We start from the raw sequence: 23,525 nt of genomic DNA, 5'->3' as shown, positions 1-23,525 counted from the left end.
GCTCTGATCACTTCTCAAGGCTTCTCACATCTGGGACAGCTTGTAGCCGGCCAGCAGACACACTCAGCACACACACACACACACACACACACACTCAGACACACAACGCCAACTGGACAGCCGGGTCTTCAGCGTCTCTCTCAGGTTTTTAACTTTTCTACTTTGGTGGTTTTTCCAGCTTTTTGTGGTGTATCCAGCAGATCATAGACGTGCACGCTGAGCAGCTCTTTGTCTTTTGTGTTTCTGTTTCTCTTTCCTTCATAGCTCAAAGTGTTTCCTCGCATGAATGCTAACCTGTACTTTAACGTTTGTGTGGACAGTGTTGCATTCAGTGTTTTTAGTTTCATTCAGCTCTTGGATGATCTTGTAGCGTCAGTCCAGCATTGATAACATTCATTGAACAAAGCAAGAAGAGATTCAGAGAGCAGCTAACATCCCTCAGTGTCTCCACCAAAGCTTTAATAGAAATAATGAGTCATCCAATTTAAAATGTTGGTGTGTGACTGTTTGCATTGCTGGCAGTTTATCTTCTCACTGCTCGGTTTAAACACTCGTGCATCCAAAGTCTTTCTTACTTGCTCATATGCTCACATCTGTATCAGACTACTGCTGTTAATCCATCAAGCAGTTAATTAACCGTTTTACTTTTACTTAGCTTGTGTGACAGTTAACCCAGTGTGGGGGTTTTGGATTGTTGGTCAGACAAAAGCAGCAATTTGAAGACCTCACCTTGAGTTTTGGGGAAATTTTAATGGATGTTTTTCACTTTTTTTGAACATATATTAGATAATAATCAATCAATCGATTTTGTGCTTGAATTAATTAATTAATTAAGTCCTAAATCTGAAAAAAATGACAGCCAGAAAAAAGTCAGAGGCCTTTTTTGTCTTGTAGATCGATCTACAACCTGTTGATTTAGAGCTCCAATTGAACTAGTATGAATTGCTTTCTGATCAACTTATCAATTTAAATCATTTTTCAAACAAAAATGCCAAGAATGTTATGGTTTCAGCTTCTTAAATGAGATAATTTAATGCTCGTCTTTGTCCTTCCTGACAGTTAATTAATTATCTTTTGGACTATTAATCAAAATAAGAAATTTTAGGACCTCAGCTCGTGTTTTCAGGACATTGTGAAGGATGTTTTTTACAGTTTTCTGACATTTTATAGACAATAGAGTTGTTGAATGAAGAAAATAAACAGCAGATTAATTGATAAGTAAAATAATTTTTTAAATAATTGTTAGTTCAAGTCCTACATCTGCAGAGTCCATGAATTTCTGGTACTTAAAGGGACACTTTCTGATTTTCAACCACGTCTGTGTCACTGCGATGTGGGGAGAGTGTGCAGATGAACCCCACCCCGATGCCATGAGCAAAAATTCGCCTGATGATGCAAAACACGCTATTTCTCACCATTCGGCAGATTTTAGCCAGTGGACGAGTGGGGAGCAGTGGGTGTGCCTTAATAATGTTCATGTGTACACAATGCTGAACTTATCAACGGACGACACCCACCTGTCACTCAGAGGGACCATGCCCTTAATTATGCATAACTTTAAGCCTTAATAACATTTAAATGGGTGAGTTATACAGAAATTAACCCCTGTGCAGTTTTAACAGCTATAAAAACCCAAATTGTTTTTGTACCAGGCTGTAAATAAATTTATTTATGCTGTAAAGTTGAGCATTTTAACATGAGGGTCTATGTGACTCACTCTTGGAGCCGGCCTCAAGTGGCCGATAGAGGAACTGCAGTTGTTTGCACTTTAGCGTTGTCTTCATTTTTGTAACCCCCGAGGTTGCCACTAGGTAGAAACCAGTAACCTTAGAGCTGAGAACCACAGACTGGATATCACAAAATATTGAGAGTCGGACAAACACATCAGTGATTCTGGTCTTTCATGAGATTTTATTTTAATTAATCAATTTAATTTATATATTTTATTAATCCTCAAGGGGGAAATTCAATCTTTTCACTTCGTTGTCATATACACATACACACACAGGCCTGAAATACACACACACACACACGCCCATGGACAGGCACTCCGAGCAGTTGGGGGTTTTGGTGCCTTTCTCAAGGGTACCTCGGCAGTGCCTAGGAGGTGAACTGGCACCTCTCCAGCTACCAGTCCACGCTCCATATTTGGTCCAGGTGGGGACTCCGGTTCCCAAGCCAAGTCCCTGTGGACTGAGCTACTGCCGCCAGTGATGCCAGCCTTATCTTGTAACCAAGACTTGGACCTTGAATTAAAATTCATTTTGGCTCTAAGTAACAGCTGGCTTCTTGTTTTTCTGCTCAGGTTGCAGAACCTCTTCCCTCCACACTGCGTAGCGGGAATCTGAGTGTTTTAAAGAAACGCTGGGAACAGCAGCAGCAGCAGCAGCAGCAGCAGCCGTCCACCCACAGACCCCAACCTCAAGCCTTCAACGCTGCTGACCATCAGACCCACATCGGTCAACGAGCAGGCCCCACACCTAGACCCACATCACAGATCGAGAACCAGCCGCTCTCACAAGACCAGACCACTGAGGTGGAGACACAGGTTCACTCTGAGACCAGCGAGACCAGCTCCAACCAGCTGACAGACATGGAGGTGAAGCCCAGCAGAGAGTCAGAGGGAGCAGCAGCTGAAGTACCAGAGTCTGAGAAGCCCAGTGTTCCCCTCAACAGCCTCAAGATGATGTTTGAGAAGGGAGAGAACCTGACCCCAGACAGGGTGAGTCTTTGTCTTACTGTTACATATAAACAGGATACTTTCATTGGAACTGATCGGGAGTTTGGTTTCTTCTTCATGTGTGTTCGTGTGACCTCTGCTGGTTAACGCTGCTCCAATGTGAATGTTCCACAACATGGAGTAAGAAGATAATGAGTTGTAAATCAACTTTCTTTGTTTAGTTTCACTCTGACGAAAACAGGACCACGATTTGTCTCAGTTGAAGTAAAAAAAAAAAAAAGTCTGCTTGTTCTCAAAGAGGTCAGATCCCTCCAGTACTGTCATGCTGCTCGTCACATGGTGCAGCTTCACTCTGTCATCCCTCCCCTCAACACACGCACACACACACTCATGAGCGCACACACACTCAGCTGACTTGCACATCCTCTCGGCAAGCATCAGTGACTGGAAGCTTCATGCGCCCCGAGGCAGCTAATTGTTTTTAGTGGAGCATAAAAGTCGAGGTATTTAACATCCAGTCATGCATTCGCCCGAGGCCCGTAACATGTAAAGTGCTCACACTCGAAGTGTGACATGTTAACAACAGCCATGCTGTGTTTCCTCAACACAGAGCACCCATTTACGACAGGAAGAGAACATTACAAGTCTTTACATGGTGTTAAGAAGCGTACTGGTGTTTCTGTATTTACTGTGTTTTAAAGGGGACCTGTGATGCTTTTCCTTATTTTTTAACGTACATATAATGTTACGTATTCATATTAAATGTGACAAAGTTTCATATAATGAGGTAAAAATATGTAAAAGTCACCCCTGTGAGCAAAAACCACAGGTCTCTTATTGTGGTGAATACTCGTGCTCAGCTCGTGCCGGATTTCTTTATATGGTCATCTGCTCCAGGCACACTACGGCAAGTGGCTGCATCAGGGATACTCAACTTGTATTGCCTGGGGGCCACTCTTGCAAAATGATAAAAGGCCAGCGGCCAGTCGCAGCAGCCCTGCAGACGTACGCAAGGGTGTTTCTAGGATTTGGGGACTTTAGGGGCTGATCCAGACCTCTGTTGGGGGTGTGGGGTTCCTGTCGTGGCACATTTTTTGATTAACAAGCTCCATTTTGATGCTTTGTGTGTGCACTCACACAAAAATAATTCCCTGTGTGAATCAATTTATCTTTTGTGAAATTAGGAAATGGTTGGGGGGCCACCTGGCACCCTATTAGGGGCCAGATTTGTTGAGGTATCACTGGTTTACATTATTTAGTCTTCACTGCTACATGTAGCTACATGCTAACACCTTGGAACATGAAACCTTGGTTGCCAGTGTTGTTGATTTCTCCCCAAAATCAGATCATATTACTGCTGTAACATGTCCAGTTGTGCTTAGAAGCTTTTACTGGTGATTTTCACCATAAAAAAATGCCGCTTTACTCAGAAGACCTGGAAACACTGACTGATCAGAGCAGGAGGGCTTAAAGAGACGGGCACTAAGAGTCTCTCAGACTGAGGGTGAATACAGGCGTTCCAGTCCACACAGTATGAGATAGAATAAGTGTTTTTGAACAATAAAGCGTGTAAATATGTACCAGTAGAAACCCAAAATACAAGTATGAGCCTGAAAATGAGTGTAATAGGTCCCTTTTTGAAATCAACAACTTGCGAGACACTAAGGATCTACTGTGCTCTGTCCTCTGCACTATACTGAACGTGGCTCATCAAGAAAAATGGCACCACAGTAATGAAAGCCACTATGATCAAATTTTTAACTATGGATCACATGACTTGAAGACAAACTCGTAAAAATGATCCCTCAACTTTGCAGTGCCCTCCAGCTCCAGAGAGCTGTCGGCTCATTGTTTTGGTTTTCTGAAGTTTCATTTTTTATTTTTAGCACTTCCGGCACTCTTATATCATCGTTTTCATCTGCAGCAGGCGGCTGTTGTCAGAAAAAAAAAAAACCCTGGTAAACTCCCAGTCCTCCAAGTGAAGTCAAAAGAAATGTGAAAGTAAAAATACTTGACTCTCTCTGAGTTTCCCTTTCTGCCTGACTGGATGCTGTGAGCACCAGATACGAGCAGCTTCATTAGAGACGTTCAGTGAGCAGACAGCAGCTCCTGTAACCCAGAGACAACTCCTGAGCAAACAGCCACTCCTCCTAAAGAATTTCTGCTCGTCCATTCCTGTAAATTTTCTGTCTTATGAGCAGGAACTGTTTTGTCTGCCAGACGAGCATGCTCAAACATTACCCATCGCCAGTTATGGTTCATCTTCTTTTTTTAAAGGATAAGGATGACGTTATTCTACAGTTTCCGCCCCAAAGCCTGTCAGTTACCAGAACCTTTAAAAACATGTCACAGATATAAAGTTTTACTTTTTCTACAAAGTCTTAAACAGGGTTTGCTTTCATTCACTGTCATGCTAAGAATTAAATAAGAAAATCGACACCATCCTCGCGTCTGTGCAGCCAATAAAAAGCTGCAGTCAGTTCGCTTAACTCTGCACAAAGACTGGAAACAGGGGCAAACGGCGAACCTGTCTCTGTCCAAAAGATTACTGGGTTCAGTGGGAGCAATGGTTCACGTGGCTGAGGAGGGAAGATAGCAAAAGGTTCTGCATCGTGTGTGGAAAAGCTAGCATGAGCAACAGATTTGTCCGAGGGTGCACAAAGACGTGAAAAGTGACCGTACAGTCGATGTCTTTGTTCATGTTTTCTCTCCATGGACAACGAGAAAATCCAACGTAACCTCTGTTTATAGCTGCAGATAAATACACATTTGGTGCTCCAGTGAGTTCTTGCATCATGACGATACGTGGGATTGAGAATAAAAAAATATTTTAAAAAATCACCAGACTTGAAACCTGAGATAGTTTTTGTTGAAGTTTCATGGGATCCAGTACCAACAAAGGAGCGGCTCTTGGCAAAAAAAGAATCAGAAAACATTAAAAAATGTGCTGCTCTAACAAAGACTTTGTTTTCCCACCGCTCTCACCTCAGCACTGACCTCCTACAGCATGTGGGCTTTGTAGAAAGTGAGATCAGGGTGCACTCTGGGGAGCTGCAGGGTCTTTTACTGCATGTTGCACAGTTAGTTTTACTAAAGGGGGGATTGTTTAGGGGAAGTCCTTCAGCAGTGATACGAGATCTATACAGTTCTTGTACAATAGTGTCCACTGTATAGCCGACGCCGGGCCTTCTGCTTCTCTTTGTTGAGCTGCTCTTCTTAGGGCCGATGATGTAATGGTGCAGGCTGGCAGGCTCATGACTGCAGACAGCTGATCTGCCCTCTGAGCCTCTTCAGACTGTCTTCCCCCTAAAGCCATCAAAGCTCTCCTTCTCCTCCCCTCCCTACCTCATCAATCACCCCTGTTGTCCACTGCTCTGCTCCATCTCCTCTGTTTTCTCTCTCAACTCTCCCTCCTCCTTCTAGACCTCGACCTCCACTCTCTGTCTTCTTTTTTTAAAGCCATGCTAGCAGCATCGCTCTGGGGATAGCAATGTTTCTTCGTCCATAACTGTGGTCCAGACTGAAATATCTCAACTATTTAATGGATTTCCATAACATTTAAAAATTGATGCTCCCCAGAGGATGTGTCCTTATGACTTTTTCTTCAGCGCCACCAGCAGGACAAATTTCTCACCTATCTACTGGATGCATTGGTATTAAAGTTTCTACAGAGATCCCCAGAGAGTAATTCCTGACAACTCAATCCTCTGACTTTACCTCTGGCACCACCATGACGTTTACATCTCTGGTACTGAGTGTTTCAACATCTATCGGTTGGATCACCATGGAATTTCATTGGAATAAATTTCAATTTGACCAGCTGACCTTTCGCTAAGTCCCACCCCCCTTGGTTACTGTTGTCACACCTGTCAAGCTTTTGCACCCAGTGTCAGTATGCCTTTTTCAATTATATCAGTGAGCGATATTCCAGATGAAATAATAGCAAATTTCTGGAACAAAAGTCTTGAAATATCAGAGGGAAGTAGACAGAAGGGACTACAATTTGCATTTGAGAGCTACATTGACAATATAATTCATCAAAGAAGTACTGAGTAAAGACGACGTTAAAATCAAGGGAAAAGCTCACCCGTCCAAATGCAAGCGAAGGTACAACTGGAACAACAATGTTTAGTTATGACTCCTGACAGCTTTCATTAGCCTTTATATATGTTTTAGATCATTTAATTTTTTTAAGTGCAAACAACCTCAAATTACTTAATTAACATTCAACCATCTTTGTTTGCGAACATGATAAAATAGCTAAAGTTAGTTAGCATCTTAGCTTGGAGGGGGGGCTATAGAAGCTAAAGGGGCTATAGCGTAGCATCGGCCAGCTCCGACAAGGGTTCGACAACTACACAGCTGTACTGCACTGACCCTAATGCAATCATTTTAGATTGTCTTCATTATCAGGCTGGTTTTGTGGATTCGGAGCTAAACGTTGTACCAGGGTTATCCTGAGAGGTCGGAAGGACATTGGTGTTTCTCCCTTGTTCCAAAACCAAAAGCAAACCTTAGCCCCTTTTACACTGCCAGATTTTCCGCAAATGTTGGGCTGTTTTGCCGGCAAGCTGCGAGCGCTTAGACACACAGAGCTGGATTGGCGAGTTGATCCGAGGTCCCCAATTTTCCGCCTCGTAGGGTAGACATATTGGCGGAATCCTTTTAGTTTAAAAAGACCAAGGCGCCCTTCTGCAACGGGAGGGGCTGTTGAAGACTTGTGGGAGGAGCTGTTGATGACCCACTGGCGGTGGATAAACAGGAAACAGCTGATAGCAGGAATTATTGAGCAGCTAGTAGCAAGAGGGAAACACAAACCTGACAGACATTGTAAAGATGAGCAACTGGGGAGACAAGGAATTGCGCGCCCTCCTTGCCCTCACAAACGAAGATGCCACTAACTGTCAGATGACGGGGACGGTGAAGAACGAGCCGACTTACGAGAGAATCGCCAAAGGACTGACCATCTGCGGCTTCCCTCCCACGTCACTGTTTACGTCACACACTGAGCTACACGTTTTGTTACTTGCTCACGCCCCCCATTGCCCCGAAAAAGGCACATTCTGTATGAACAAAAGTAGGTAGGCTGCATTTTGCTGCACTCCCCGATTTTGTTTTTATACTGCCAATGCTGAAAGAAGACTGATTGGGCTTTCCTGCAAATCTGCACAATTCCCGTTTTAAAAAGGGCTCTTGAGAGGTTTAGAGTTAGCTGGCTAGCTAGCTGATGATGGTATAGCCTACTGTTACGCACACATATGCTGCTTTTGCTTTTTAATGAAAGGAAATGGGGAAACCTTGTGTCATCGCAGTGTGTGCAGATGAATGGTTTTTGTTTGCCTTTTCTGGAGGTCCCTGTCCAGGTGCTGGCAGCAGCACGGGGGGTGAAACCAAACACTGTTCATCTGCACACACTGTGATGCCACACAGCTGGTTCAATATCAGCAAATTTTCCTTTATATTCATTGTCTTGTGTGGCGATCAGCAGTGATGTGGTGGTTCACTTTTACACTGTGATCTGTAGCCTATAGTTCGGCTTTAGCTTCTAACTATCTTTGTCTTTTTAACCTGTTGTTGCTGCTGAGTCAGTTTGACATCCTGGATATATCCTTCAAACACAGACTGTAGACCCCTCTGTCTGCTTCTCTCTGGAATCACTCTTTCATTTGTCCAAAAATATGATCATATTTCTTCAGGGAGTGCAACTTGAAGGACCATCACAAAGGGGCTAACATCTGAGGATGTTAGCATGCTAATGTTAGCATTTAGCTCAAAGCACCAAGCTGCTATCATGGCTGTAACCTCTGAGTCTTGTTATTAATGGCCTCCCCCACAGCCTGTATATACATAACCCCCTCCCCACATGCTCACCTCCTCAGGCAGGGAGAAGCATGCAGTCATGAGGCACTCTGAAATAAATTGACCCTCAGCCTGCTCTCCAAACACACCAACCCCTCCCTCCCTCCCACACACAGCTCAGCCCCACCTATCCCTCCCTCCCTCCCCTCTTTCCACCCACGGTCACCCCCTGCACCAGCTGCTCCTCCACCACCCTCCTGTCTCAAATGACTCCACCCTGAACCCCTGCCACTTTATTCTGAGGCTGGGGGGCCGTGACAGTCAAAACAAAAACAAAAGCTGCACACACACCCTACCCATCTGTAACACCATGGCACACTTTGCCTCCCCTCCCGTCATCATCCCCACCTTCATCCAGCCACACCCCCCTTTGAGCAGCCCCCCCATGGAACACCTGCTCCCTGTCGCCTCTTCCTCTTCCCACCCTGTCCCCGTTCCCTCCTCCTCCTCCCCATCTCCAGAGGCCCTACCCCACATCTCTCCCCTGTCATAAGCCAGATTGGGGCTGCTCTGCTCAGTCTGTGCCTCCTCACTGCTGCTGTAAAAGTCCGGCTGGATTCAGTCATTCGATCCCTCCGAGCTGGCTTCACCTCCCCGTGTCTCCCTCTGCCGACTCTTTTATCCCTCGTGGCCTGTTTCTCCAGTCGCCTTCAGGAGAGGTAGCTATGGTGTTTCCATTCAGAGCGTTCAATGTGGGGTTTCTTGCTTTCTTTGTCTGGCCTCTGAACAGGCGCCCGGCTTCATTAGCCCAAGACACACTGTCTACTTATACTTTTTCTGTCTGTTTCTGTTGACTTCTCGGTTGGATGAGGATGTTTTCTCTGCAGCTGAAAGAGGCCTTTTAGTCCACACGGCTGCAGAAGTGTTTGTGATGAAGACGGCTCCTCAAAGGGCCACTTCATGGGTGAACTTTATCACTGGCTCCTTTCAACTGTGTCAGCTCACTTTGAACAATATTATTGTGTGACTCGGGTAAATTACCTTGTTTATACACTCACGCTGTAGGCACCGTCCTCGTCTGTTTTTGTTTTGCCTAATGTAAGAACATGTGTTATTGTCTAACTGCGTGTGTGTGGTGGGTTCAGGGACAGGGTGGGGTTATTACTGCAAGTCAGTCTGCAAGAGAGCTTTAATAGTATCAGGATTAGCGGCAGATTCTTTGTCTAGCCCACTGATCCAGCCTCCTGGGACCCAGCCTGGCCCTGCGTGGCCCGGCTGCTTGTTTACATCACACTGACCCCCCACACATGTTTACACCCCCTCCTCATATGTACACACACACTCATAGCAAACCAGTCTCAGACACCCCCTCTAGTTACTGTGCTGCACTGGAAGATAATCCACCCTCGGGGATAGGTCCATTATGATGATGATGGCGGTTTCTTTTGTCGGGATTTGACTCTCCAGTACCAGACACACACTGAGTGTTCATTTGTATGATTAAGAGTCAGCGTGTGTGTGATCATACTAACACATGTATTATTCATGATTGTGTGCTTGTATGTTTAACCCACTCCTCTCAGCGTCGTCTGTGATTGTCTGGCTCATCATAACTGCCCGAAAAAACTTAAGCGCATCATAGAGCATAAAGCTGCGATAATCGAAGAATTTATATGGCAGCAACCGCTATGTTCATGTTTCTTTTCTTTTTTTCATGCCAGCAGCGTGACGAGAGGCTGAGCATCTATGCTGTTGAAAAAATTTTGCCTCAGCTGCTCATCACTGTCACTTTTTACCTAGTCATTCAATAACAGTGGAGGGGGGGCGGGACAAATACCACAAAGACCAACTGTCACATCGCTGAACAATAACAACAATGGAGGAGAAATTAATACTAAACTCACACAGACCTGCAGGTCCATCCTCACTTCCCACGTGCTTTAGCCTTTCCCTCATTCAGATAAAGTTCTCTACCTTGTGCCAACATTTTAACTTCTCCAACTAGTCCATACTATAGCAACCATTCATTCATTCATTCATTTTCTATTACCGCGGGTCGCGGGGGGGCTGAAACCTAACCCTGGGAGAGAGGTGGGGTACACCCTGGACAGGTCTCCAGACTATCACAGGGCTGACACATAGAGACAGACAACCATTCACACTCACATTCACACCTACGGACAATTTAGAGTCACCAATTAACCTGCATGTCTTTGGACTGTGGGAGGAAGCCGGAGCACCTGGAGAGAGCCTCACTTAATTACTGCAGGGGAAATTCCACCACTGCCACCGCTCAAATTCAAATAAGTGCAATGCCGTTCTAAACGTGCCTATTGCTTGGCCTGTGGTGGGGCATCAGTGGCTTAGTGGATAGAGCAGGTGCCCCATGTACAAAGACTCTGTCTTTGCCACAGCGGCCCAGATTCGATTCCAGCCTGTGGCCCTTTGCTGCATGTCGTCCCCTCTCTCTCTCTCTCGCTCTCTTTCCCCTCCACACTAAAGGTAAAAATGCCCAAAAATAATCTTAAAAAAGGCAACGTAATGGTATACGACTTACTGTTTACTTTTACATTCTACGACTGCATTTACCTGACGGAGACATGTTACAGGCTACCGAGTGCATTTTAGATTCAAACACTGGTGAAACACAAGGTATTACGTTCCAAATAGGTGTTTAATAATTTTAAGTTAGTATGGCAAAGAAAAACACACAGTTTTCAGCCACTCCCAGTCAGAAACAGTGTGAAGTACATCGGATGAACGTTTCTCAAGATATGGATGCGCATATACAGACAGAGATCCTTTGCTTTGTCATTAGATGAATCAAATGACTGCATGTTTGTGAAAGATGTCACTTGCAGACGAATCTACAGAGCATTAGCACATGACTCCATATAGCTGATGGAAGTGTTTTGGCATCTTTCAGCTCAGTGTTTTGGTTTATGGCTTCAGCTTCACAGGTTTGGTTCACTCTCAATAAGTTGTTTCTTGGCTGCAGCAGGCAGCTTTGTTCAGAGAAACCGACAACACATTCCTGCTCAGCAGCGAACAGCAGACAGACAGTTTATCAGTCAACAGCTGCTGGATGCTTAGAACACAGCTTCATTCACTTGGCATGAGAAAGTCAAAACAATAATTTAAAACACAAACTACTTGTGTTCATTTGTCGATATTGTGCAATGCCGTGGTAATTACAACCTACTGCATCCATGGCATCACCAAATACTTCTTGGCGAGATGTTTGGCTGACTGATGCATCATGTTCTTAACATGACGAAACTATTCATGAAGTGCGTCAAACATTTGATCGTGTGGTCTCTTAAAATTACTAATGCATGTAATCTCGCCAACGCAGGAACGGTTGCCACAACTAACCATGAGCGTGCACGCATGCACTCACGTCATAGGTGCGATCCAGTACTTAAACAAATAGCACTACTTCCCTGGTGCAGTTTAAAAACACAGAGGGAAGTGTTGTGTGTAGTTTGAGAGACCTTTTCAGTGTTAACTCATCTGAACCATACTGTTGTTTTTCTGTGTTCACCACGACACGCGCTTTGTTCGTTTTCTCTTGTGAAATCTTTCCAAACTTCTACCTGCTGCAGCCTGCAGACACTCTGAGCCTGTCAGGACTCAGCGAGCAGCTCAGGTGTTTCATCAGGTGGAGAAAACAACCAAGCACTCAACAGGGATGGAAAATCACAAGTACTGTACTAACATACACTGTTGAAGTATTTTCATTCTGTGCTGCTGTATACTTCACCACATTTCAGAGACGTCTTGTATTTTTTACTTCACTACGTTTATTTGACAGCTCTAGTTACTTTTCAAATTAAGATTCTGCATTAAAAACAAACAAATCTGTTAAAGGTTACACCAGTGGCTGGTCCAGTTTAGCCCCATTGTCATGTCTCAGATGTCTGTGTGTTGTGGTATTGTTTAAAAAATATGATACGTGTACCCTTAAAATGATACCAATACCAACAGAGTACTTCACTTGATACTCTTTTCCTACTTCATTTGATGCCCAGCATGTGAATAGACGCATTCAGATGTGTAGTTTTGGTGGCATTTTGGCACGCTGAACTGCCAACTCAATCAAATACACCACACCACAGACTGTATGGGCTGTAGCTGCTTTGGTAGTGGGCCAATCGCATGTCTGCTAAATCAAAGAAAACAAATAGTCAATTGTTTACTACATCTGGGTACAAAAAGAACTGAATGCAGGTATTGTTTGGCTTGAGAAGGTTGGCACTTCTTGGCACCGGGTTAATTTGGTTAATACCTTTTTAAAGGTATCAAGTACCGATACCCAAATATTATATAAATATATATATAAAAAAAGTCAAGTATAGTAATACAAACTTGAGTAGCAACACTTTGGCCCTGTTTCCACCAAACACTTTCGGTATGGTACCTTTGGAACCAACAGTAACCCTTCAGACATGGCACCTAGACTCTAACGTCTCCACCGCAAACAGTACTCTTAAATCGTCCACAGAACGAGGCTGCACGCTGACATTTTCAGAACAAATTAGAACAGGCTGCAGTGAGAGTCTCTCTCCATGGGATATTTAAAAATAGCAGGTTTGTGTATTTAGTCCTTCTCAGGCAAGCTCAGGGGTTTAGTGTTGCCATAGCCCACAGGAACAACACTTCAACACGCTTGAAGATCCACTCATTACTAAAAGTGTGTGTCATATAAAAACTGAAATAATAGTCAAAGTTGTCACAGTGAAATTTAAGGTGTGCTGATGGATTCACGTCATCAACTTGTGCATTGAGTAACATTACAAGTGAACGTTCCACCTTAAAAGTCGCCGGCAGTCGGCCCAGTGAATGAAGTTATTGTTTCTCAGACTCCAGCTGCTGTGAGAGGCAGCAAAACATCCTTTCATTTTATAGTTACAGTTTACTAATAAAACTCTCCACAGTATGAACAGTGGTTACATGAGCCTCAAAACCAGACACAACTCAGCCCTGAGCAGAGTGACCGTCCTCTACTGACCAATCAGACTGCAGTGTTCACAGCTCCACCTTTTAGTACTAGATCTGTGTGCTAGGTACCCCAACAGAGGGGGGACCAAACATGGGGACGGTACAGAACGGTTCCATTGGTACCATCCACAACTTTTCACAGTGGAAACGGAAACAAAAGCGTACTGAACTGTAACGTACCGTACTGCTCGGTGGAAACGAAACTTGCGTTTTTTTCTTCTTTCCTTCCCTCATTAATCATCTCGAGACCCCTCAGATTTATCTTGTGATGCTTTGGAGGGGCCTGACCCCCGTGTTAGGAACCACTGGACCACACTACAGAACTTCACCTTTTTTAAGGAGGTTAAACTCGCTCCACCGACCGTGTAAAATATAATAAAGTACCAAAAGTACTTGTTCTGCAAATTCTTTAATTACATTTTAATCACAATACCTCTTCTCTTTTACTAAAGATTTTAATGAATGAGTTTACTTGTAACAGAGTACATATACATCATGTTATTGGTACTTTTATTTAAGTTATAAATCTGAGTACTTCTTTCATTACTGGCTCTGAATCTTGAGTAAACACAGAATGGAAAGTTGCACCTTTTTGGGCGTTTCAGTGTTAATCTGTTCAGCGGTTGTTTGGAGCTGAGATGTTTCTCTGAAGGCTAAATGTGTAGAAGCGTCATCTGACCTGTTGTGTAATCTGTACCTGGAGTGACTGACTGGAGGAGAACGATGCGCGTCCTCATCATGTTGGCATGACTGTCGGTGGGAGTGGTTTGACTGCTGCTGGAGAGTTGAGACTTGTCGGCTGATTCTACAAATCAATAAATTATATTCTTTCTAATGACAAAAGCTCCCCTTTTATTTTGGAAGGTGATGGCAGCTGCTGTCAGCCTTGTTCTGTTTAATTCAATTATCTGTTTTCTTAGAGACGGACCGGACACACACACACACATATGACCTGGATCATATGAGCTGTATTAATGAGCACATTGTTTTAAAATTGGTTTTCAGATTTTTAAACTGAAGGTCTGAACTTTTTAGTGTGAAACAACGACGACAGATAAATGATCAGTTTGTGTTCTGGCCGGTGGTTGTTGACAGACGGCTGACTGTCTGAGGCTCCGTCTCTCTGAGCTCATAAGGGGATTAAAGTGGTTTGGACTGGACGTACGCACACACACACACACACACACACACACACACACACACACACACACACACACACACACACACACTCTCTCTACCTCTGTGATTCTGTCTTGTCTTTGCGTTTCGCTCTACACTTTGATCTTCTTGATGGACAGTGTTGCTTCCAGCCTGTTTGCTCTACTGGCCGAAACATGTGAGCATCAGCAGGCTGTGTGTGTGTGTGTGTGTCTGTGTGTCTCTGTCTGTGTTTGTCACAGGTCATGTCGGACACACTGAAGCTGTTTTTTGTTCTCGGGCTTCTGTTTTATTGCCTTGTGTCTGACCGTTTGTACATTTTGGTGCTTTTTGTTGTTGTGCAGGTGTCCAGAGAGCAAACAAGAGGAAACAACGCTAACACTGCCAACATGGACCAGATGCTAGGAGGTACATATTTCAAATGTTTTGTGAAGTAGTTCTGGGGCATTTTATATTTATGTGATCAAAGGAAATGAGTTTGAGAGAGAGATCGGGAACAGCATACTACAAATGTCTCGTACCAGACTCAGAGCAGGGACGTACAACACTTCAGAAAAAGTCTACAACAAATTAATAAGGTTTATTATTATAAAGATAATTTTTATTTATTATAGACCGACATTAAGTATCCTTACCTAATCACATTTATTATTCTGGTGTATGCTGTGTACATACACTAGACTTGCTGACTTTGCTGCTACTAATCACACCGTTGGTAAAGATTCTTTTTTAGATTCTTTTATGATTAAACTTTTTATTGCTTTTCAGGATTTGAAGATACACTACATTACAAATATACAAGCTCTTTTATAGATTCTGTTTTTACTTCTATTCGATCGGGGTCCATACAGACCGGGGCGAGTCTAATTAAAGGACTTTCAAGTACTTTTTCAAGAACTAAGTAAAAAAAATGTCTGATTTTCAAGGCATTCCAGTGCTCAACCTTCTGAGCACAAAATTCAAATACTTCAAGCAGCCCAAGCACCTTGTACCAACCCTGTATTTTTTTTAATCTCTATTTATTTCTGTCCTTGTGTTGCTGTGACAGTTAAATTTCCCCTCTAAGGATCCATAAAAGCTTCAAATGACCATTTTAGCGTGGAAGAAATTCCCAATTGCTGACTAATTCTACAATTAATTAAAACTACAAATATCCAGTGTTTCCAGTTTAATTGTGGAAAACCCACAGATAGATATAGTCAGTACTCCCAAACATGATTACAGTGTTACTTCTTAATGGCATACATAAGTATTTTACATCAGAATACAGTGATGTACTTTGTAGTTTACTAACATTTAGACCTATGAATATATAAATACTGGGCCTTCTTTTTCTTTTCTCACTTTATTTAGCAGCTAAAGGACCAACTGTTTTTCTTAGATCAATATTTACTCTCTCCTCAGCTCCATTTTAAACTTACAATCATCAGCTGGTCTGAAATACGGCCCTGAATGAATGATGATGTTGCTACACATCTGATGGAGGTTTAAATAGGCAACTCTTCACTAACACGTTTGCCAAATCAACTTCAAAACGTGATAGTTAATTTGAATGTTTATTTTTTATAGTTTAATAAAGGTTAAATAAAAATATTCGCATTTTAAGTATATGTTGGATACATGTATTTCTAATTTAAACCTAAAGAAGGGTATAACAGATTTTTGTCTGCATGTTCTGAACATATTATTGCCTCTTAGGTGGATGTGGCAAACTTTATTTTACACATCCAGCATCTACAGAGCAACATTAGCATTTGTTTGGAGTCATGCTTGTGTCCAAATCATGAATGATGGTTCAATATTATTTCTCTTTAAGCTCTGTTTTTGGTCTCCACCAACTCCCGAGGGAAATATCTGTCTCTTTAGCTGTTAAACACTCCACTATGCTCACCAGGTAGCCTCTAACTGTGTGTGTCTGCTGTTTGCAGCTGAGCAGGTAGGGTACAGTGGTAGTTTTACTCTGCTGAAAACGGCTGCCTGTAAACAAGATGGAGCCTTAACAGTGAACTTTGGAGCCAGAAAATCAAAACAGCAAACTGAAAGATGCTAAAGCGCTCCGTAGAGCTGCGGAGCCCCGTGATAACTCTCTTGTGATTCATTGTTAACATGAAAATTATTGATCATAGCTGCTTTAAAAACAAATGTGAAAGCTGCTCTAATGACCTCACACACCCAAAACCCTCATCTGCACATCCAGCATTGTTCTCTGGGACTTTTCAATTAGTCACAAAAACAACCCACAACGCGTCGTGTCCTTCTGCCTTCCTCTGGATGGATTACATCCTTCCCAGAAGTGAGTGCTGCAGAAACACAGTGATCAGCAGACCGCCTCAGAGAGCACAGGAAGTCAGACAAAACCCCCTCACTTTCCTCCACACTGCACACGACTCCTGACCTCATGTTCCCGTCCACAGCCTGCATGACTAACCAGCAGAGTCTGCACTCCGTCTGAACTGGGATGGGTGGAAAAAATAAAAATCCTGGACAGGAACGTGAAGTCTTGTGATGCAGAATTCACCAAACGTTCCCAACAATTAACAGAATGAGTTTGTGGTTTTGCAAGCTTCAAGTTTTTCAACCAGTTTGAGGGAACAAATCTCAGCCGTGATGCTTGAAGTGATGTCAGCTGTGCTGGGAAACCTCACTTATGTTGTTAAATAAAGTGAGGTTTTACAGTACAAGCTGCTCGCTGTGATGATCTGTGGTTAAAGTTTAAGTACGACATTCAATCTTTTACATCGTCAGTATTTTCTGTGTTGTTGTTGTACCAGATGGAAGTCTTGCAGAGTCGACTCCTCTCCGGGACAGGATGGCCCTCTACCAAGCTGCCATCTCCAAACAGGAAGTCTCTCCCTCCTCGGTCAATGTGAGTGCTCCCTGTCAATCACGCTCCGTCCCTCAAATTACCACTTTCAGCTGCTGCACTCAGGCCGAAGCTACGGAGCCCCCGTACAAAGAAAAACACAGAAAATTATTTGTCCCTGTTGCTAGAAAAGATCTTTATGAGTCAGAACAGACACGTCTTGGAGACAGTTTGTAACCTCAGCACACAGTATGTTATATCTATTTATTCAACCTTGATTCAGTCCTCGTCATTTAGTACCTGGTGACAATTAAAAGCAGACAATTAAATTCATTTTCTGTTCTATTCTAAACAATATATTTTGTTAGGTGTAAAGTCTTTCTGCAGACCACTCAGATCTTCTGCTGTCGTGAAATTAGATTTAGTATTCATATACCTGATGAAGGCCGGACAGACCAAAACATTAAGTGTAATAAAATGAATACTTCATTAGTAAGTGAGACAGTGTGCAGGAGTTCTTCTCTTTGTTTCAAGATTGCACCAAAATCAAAGATACATATTCTTCCTCTTACCTGTGGTGCTATTTATCAGTCTAGATTGTTTTGTTGTTAGTTGCTGGAAGTTGGGAGATATCAGCTGTAGAGATGTCTGCCTTCTCTCTATTATAATGAAACTATATGGCGCTTGGCTTGTGGTAGGAACTATTTCCTTTCTACTGAACAACACCCACCAACTGTATCACCTTGAGAAGGAAGCATGCATGTACCTACTCATAGATGAGAGGCTTGTGCTTGTGATAGCAACCTAAGAGGACGCCATTGAGCTGTAACATTAGCTAGCTCAGTGGTGCTAGGTGAGTGAGCAGTAGAGGCACGCTTCTTTCTGTGCAGCGATACAGTTGGCGGGTTTAGTTTGGTAGGAAGAAAATAGTTCCTCAGTCTCTGCGCTTGAGCCCCTCCACAAGCAGAGGCGGTTTTGAATCTGATGAAGACACCGTGCGCGTTAAAACGTTAGTCATTTTTGCACCTTATTAAATATCTGAGTGAAACGTGTGCTCCAGTATTTTCTTTGGGCGCAGTCCCTGTAAAGTGGCTCATTGAGCTGTTTGCTGTATTTTTAGTTTTTGGTACTTTGAGCACCAGAAGCCAAGTGCCATCTAGTTCCACTGACTCCAACACTCTGCAACTCACACCAAAAAAATCTAGACCGATAATGATGATGATAGTTTTTTTTTCTTTTTTAAATTTTGGGATGACTTGTCCCTTTAAGTTTAAGTTGAAATGTCCTGTGTTAAAATTTTACTGAAGTAAAAGTACAAAAATATCAGCATCAAACTTTACTCAAAGTACCAAAAATAAAAGTACTCAGTGTGCAAAAGAGCGATTTCACAATCACATACATTATATAAATGGTTAATAATTATGTACGTGTTAACGTGTTTGTTCATAATTCTGAACATCCTCTCATGTTTCTCTCAGAGTGATCAGCTGGACGGTTTCTGTGGGAAGCAGAAGGAGAACGTTCCTCCATGCACTCTGGACCTGGTGAGGAGTCTAATTAATATCTATATGACTTCAGATGATTATAAATGACTTCATATTTCAGAAATGGTGGATGAGTCACTTCCTCCCACGTCTGAACATGTGATGGTTCATGATGTAAAACGATTTAGCGATTGACCAGGATTGATTTGTTCTCTTGTTACAGACTCCAGAGTGTGAAGCAACCAGCAGAAAAGGTTTAACCTCAGAGAGCAACGGTAATTTACTTTCCATGTCTTCATATGACAGGAATTCTCTCCTCTAATGAGACGTTGGCGAGCGGCCCATCATTAGAGCGGATGTTTGGGTGCAGTTGGTGGAAAACAAACATTTTAACCATCTAAAGTAGATTTTTCCAAAGAACCCAGTCTGTTAGAGTCACTCAGACATGACAGAAAGGTACATTTATTTATTTTTTGTTAATTTATCTACATTTTTAGTCCTGCACAACTGCTTCATTTCGACTCCTGAGCCTCCAGTGTCGGTTTATATGTAAAGGTCAACTGTGCCTGTAATAAACGTGAAAACAGCTCCATCTAGTGTTCAGAACACATCACTACCTTTTTCCTCATACTGGTCATGTTGATCCAACAGGTTCTGCTACTGGCACTCCTGCATCCTCCAGTCAGAGAGACTCCTCTCAGCCCAAGACTCCCAGAGTGAGTGCTCACAGGAAACGCCTTCAAAGAGGAACAGTACACATTAGTGTTGGGAATGAATGAATTAACTTTGTGTGTGTATGTGTGTGCAGGGCTTCCGTCTGCCTGCGAGAGAGACCTGTGTGTCGTGTCTGAAGACGGTTTATCCTCTGGAGAGGCTGGTGGCCAATCAGCACGTTTACCACAGCTCCTGCTTCCGCTGCTCACACTGCAACACCAAACTCAGGTGAGCACAACAGTTAATCCAAATTAAAATCGAACATAAGATAAACCTTCACTGATCCTCAGTAAGAAAATTAAGTTCTTGTAGCAGCACAAAGAGCAACAGGTACAGATTAATTGTGCTCTCAAACATACGAGGATGAATGAGTTGGTTGGTTCTTGTCATTGTGCGTAGGTGCTTTAATATTTCTACATGTTAATGTGTATCTTTTATATTTTTATTTTGTGGTTGTTTGGCTGTAACTTTTTGTGTGCTGCTGTCTTGACCAGGTCTTAACAGGACTTGCCTGGTTAAATAAAATAAAATAAGATGAGGTGAGAAAGTAAAAGAAATACATTACAAGAGGTATATAAAACTAAAATAAGAATCTAATTTTAAAATTAGAAACTATGCAAGAACATTTGGAGACAAAAATTACAGTGTAAAGCGACAGTAGTGTGATTGAAATGCAGTAATGCAACTAAAGCAAGACGACTAGCTAAACTGGTAGCATGACACAATATATATCCCTATACGTATTCTAGTTACCTTTCAATTTCATAAGCCAAGATTCCATCACATAAAAAGACATGTCTTTATAACATAAATTGTGCAACCTCACAGTGTTAGTCACAGAAATGCTGCTTTATTTTCCTGAACTCTAAGGGTTACACTGCTGATGTTGAACCAGGTCTGTGTCACCACAGTGTGGGGGAGTGTGTGCAGATGAAAGCTAGATGACTCTCAAGACATTATTGATGACACATAGTGACACGATTTGTGTCATGCGTTAGATTTTTGCTGACAGTTCCCAGAATGCCGACGAGGGCGGGATGGGCTTCACACACAAAAAAATGTTATTGTAGGTTTTGAATGTAAATTTAAAAGTTTTAAAAGAGTATGTAAACATGTAAAAACAAGGCCCTTAAAACAGTTTTGAGTTTGAGTGAGAAAATGATTGAAGTGTTAAAGATGTGTCGACTGCTTTTTTTCAATTTATTTTGCGGGCTGCACTAATATGCAAAAAAAAAATCATTGCAATTATTTTTGACGGATAGTGACATTGTAATATCATGACTTTTTTGTGGGAATGGTATTTTTTGTTTTTTCCATTTCATTTTCATTAAAGAAAAAAAGTGTAAAAATGATAATGTGATTTTTGCTGTGGTACCACACAGGCATGTTACGTCTGAAAAATGATTTGCAGGCCACAGCATCTCTTCAACACAATGCTTCATTGATGTTTTGTTGTGACACATTTTTAACTTTATTTAAAAAAAAAAAATGCAGCTCCTGTGTTTTGGCACTAGATATAGTGATAATTGTGCAACCTGGGCTTTTTTTTTTTTTTTTTTTTAAACAAGGCATTTTTTTTTTCTTGATAATTCAATAAGATGCACAAAGCATCAACAAACAAACACAGAACCAACAGGGACAGAAATCAGCCCCACCAACCCAGAAACAACTGAGAGAGCCAGACCAGCGAAAGAAAATAAAAGACAAAAATGAAAAAAGAAAAAATAAATGAAAAAGAATATTACAACCAGAGGATATATTGTGTTAAAATAAAAGTTCTTCTTCTTCTTGTTGTAGCAGCAGCTTGTTTGTATTTTCTAACTCCTGTTTCTGTTCCCCTCCTGGTTAGTTTGGCGAACTACGCCTCCCTCCACAACAACGTCTACTGCAAGCCGCACTTCTGCCAGCTCTTCAAGGCCAAAGGCAACTACGACGAGGGCTTTGGCCACCGGCCCCACAAGGAGCTGTGGGAGAGCAAAGGGGAGAGTGGCGAGACCTCGCCACAGCCCACTACTCAGACCAAGCCAAAGAGCCCAGCCTCAGACCTGGACAGCCCCAGTGTGGAGGACTCCCCACTGGCAAAAGTCAACGTGCTGACAGCCAATATGGAGGCTCTGGGTCAGGGATCGGCGGAGAAGAGTGACAGACCCACTGAGACCCGCAGGCTGAAAATCTCCTGGCCACCACGCACGGAGGGGGAGGACTCACCTGGCCGCAGTGGAGCTGCAGTAACCACAGAGGAGGGCTCTGCCAGCAAGCCCATCAGACCCAAGTGGCCCCCAGAGGACGACTCATCCCCAGAACAGCCCAGAGAGACGCCCTGCCTTCGCCGCACCTCCTCTCTGAAGGAGCGCAGCCTGCCCTTCACACTGGCAGAACAAGCTTCTGCTCCTGAGGCCAGAAAACAGAGTCCGCCTCCTCCTGCGGACGACCGACAGCTCAGCCCTGAACCCACCAGCATGATGGAGCTGCAGCACGGCGGCCAGTCGACAGACAGCCAGACACCCACCGAGGACAGCTGTGTGGACGTCCACACCAGCTCAGGAGAGGAGGAGCAGGAGGGGGAGATGAAGACTGAAAACATGCCGGACCATCAGGAAGATGACACCCCAGATGAACAACCTGAGGAGGAGGAGGAGGAGAAGATGGAGGATGAGGAAGATGGAGGTGTACTGGAGGAAGAGATGCCACCTCTGAAGCTGCAGGAGACGCCGACAGACATGTCGTCTCCTGAAGGTGAGGTGGAGGCCAGCCGGTCGTCTCAAGATGTGGGGTTCTGGGACAGCGAGGAAGTGGAGGATAAGGAGGAGGTGGAGCAGCAGCAGGAGGAGGAGGCGCTGACGGTGGAGGAGATGATCAAAAGAAACCGATACTACGAGGACGAAGAGGAGGAAGAGGATGTATAAACTGATCTATCAACAACATGACAGCCGTGGACACCTGGAGGACTTCATGCCATTCCTTCTTCTTTTAGATGTTTTCTTCTTCTTCTCTTCTTAAAAGAGAGTTGCTGCAGTCTCTAGTGTGAACTCTACTGAACTCTTTGTGCCTCTGACACCTTTGAAGCCATTCCTACAGGATAGTTTTTACAAGACCGTGTCGCTCTGACATTGTTTGTTTTTTAATGTACAATATTTAAAATCACTCCCCATGTAATGAATATTTTTAGCACAGAAACGTCCAAATGTTATGAAACATAGAGAATTATTTTTGTGTACATGACTTTTGTAATTTTCTATTTTCATTGAACGCCTCCTAATCTGGACTCAAACTGCTGTTATAAGCACCAGTAACATGATCCTCTTACTGTTCTTATACCGTGATATGGGATCATTACAGTTTACATAGCGTCTGAATGGAGTCATTTTTGGTAGGAAAGCTACAAGACGACGTGCTAAATGTTGTAACACATGCCACTCTGTTTTAGAAAAGAAGCCCAGCACTTTGATCTGTAACCATAGCTTTCGACAACTTCTGTGGAGAATACATCTGTCACCTTCTTTTCTTTTCAGTTGCCATTCCGTATGTACGTGTTAAACTTAAAAAACGCTTTGTTCTTTTTGACTTATAACTGGATCTGAATAATGTTGTTCTGTTGTTTTTAAACCAGGGGACCAAATACTCTAGATTACTGCTGTTTAAATAAATTGTTATATACAAAACATTTTGTCTGAGTGTCTAATCCTGTGTCAACTGGGACTTTAAGACTTTTTTAACACCATCTTAAATTAAATTTAAGACCAAACCTGCAATGGAAATATGCATTATATACACCCACCAGCCACTTTATTAGGTACACCTTGCTAGTACCAGGTTGGACCCCCTTTTTAATTCTTGGTGTCATAGACTCAACAAGCTGCTGGAAACATTCCTCAGAGATGTTGGT

At 43.0% G+C, this 23,525-nt stretch overlaps 1 protein-coding gene across 4 annotated transcripts in view; it reads left to right on the top strand.

Moving 5' to 3' along the window:
- lima1a (LIM domain and actin binding 1a) overlaps positions 1–23,301 on the top strand; it is a 33,750-nt gene extending 10,449 nt beyond the window's left edge. For all 4 annotated transcript variants that reach the window (XM_049580190.1, XM_049580189.1, XM_049580188.1 and 1 more), the window contains exons 4-11: positions 2,306–2,722; positions 14,983–15,046; positions 17,410–17,504; positions 18,920–18,985; positions 19,149–19,200; positions 19,577–19,641; positions 19,734–19,867; positions 21,489–23,301. In XM_049580190.1, coding sequence (XP_049436147.1) covers positions 2,306–2,722; positions 14,983–15,046; positions 17,410–17,504; positions 18,920–18,985; positions 19,149–19,200; positions 19,577–19,641; positions 19,734–19,867; positions 21,489–22,545 — 1,950 coding nt within the window. In that variant the 3' untranslated portion in view covers positions 22,546–23,301. The remainder of the gene's footprint in view (positions 1–2,305; positions 2,723–14,982; positions 15,047–17,409; positions 17,505–18,919; positions 18,986–19,148; positions 19,201–19,576; positions 19,642–19,733; positions 19,868–21,488) is intronic.
- The last annotated feature ends 224 nt before the right edge of the window (positions 23,302–23,525 follow it).

The sequence above is a fragment of the Epinephelus fuscoguttatus genome, linkage group LG7 (genome assembly GCF_011397635.1).
Source record: "Epinephelus fuscoguttatus linkage group LG7, E.fuscoguttatus.final_Chr_v1".
Lineage (NCBI taxonomy): Eukaryota > Metazoa > Chordata > Actinopteri > Perciformes > Serranidae > Epinephelus > Epinephelus fuscoguttatus.
This window is presented reverse-complemented; position numbering and strand designations above follow the sequence as displayed.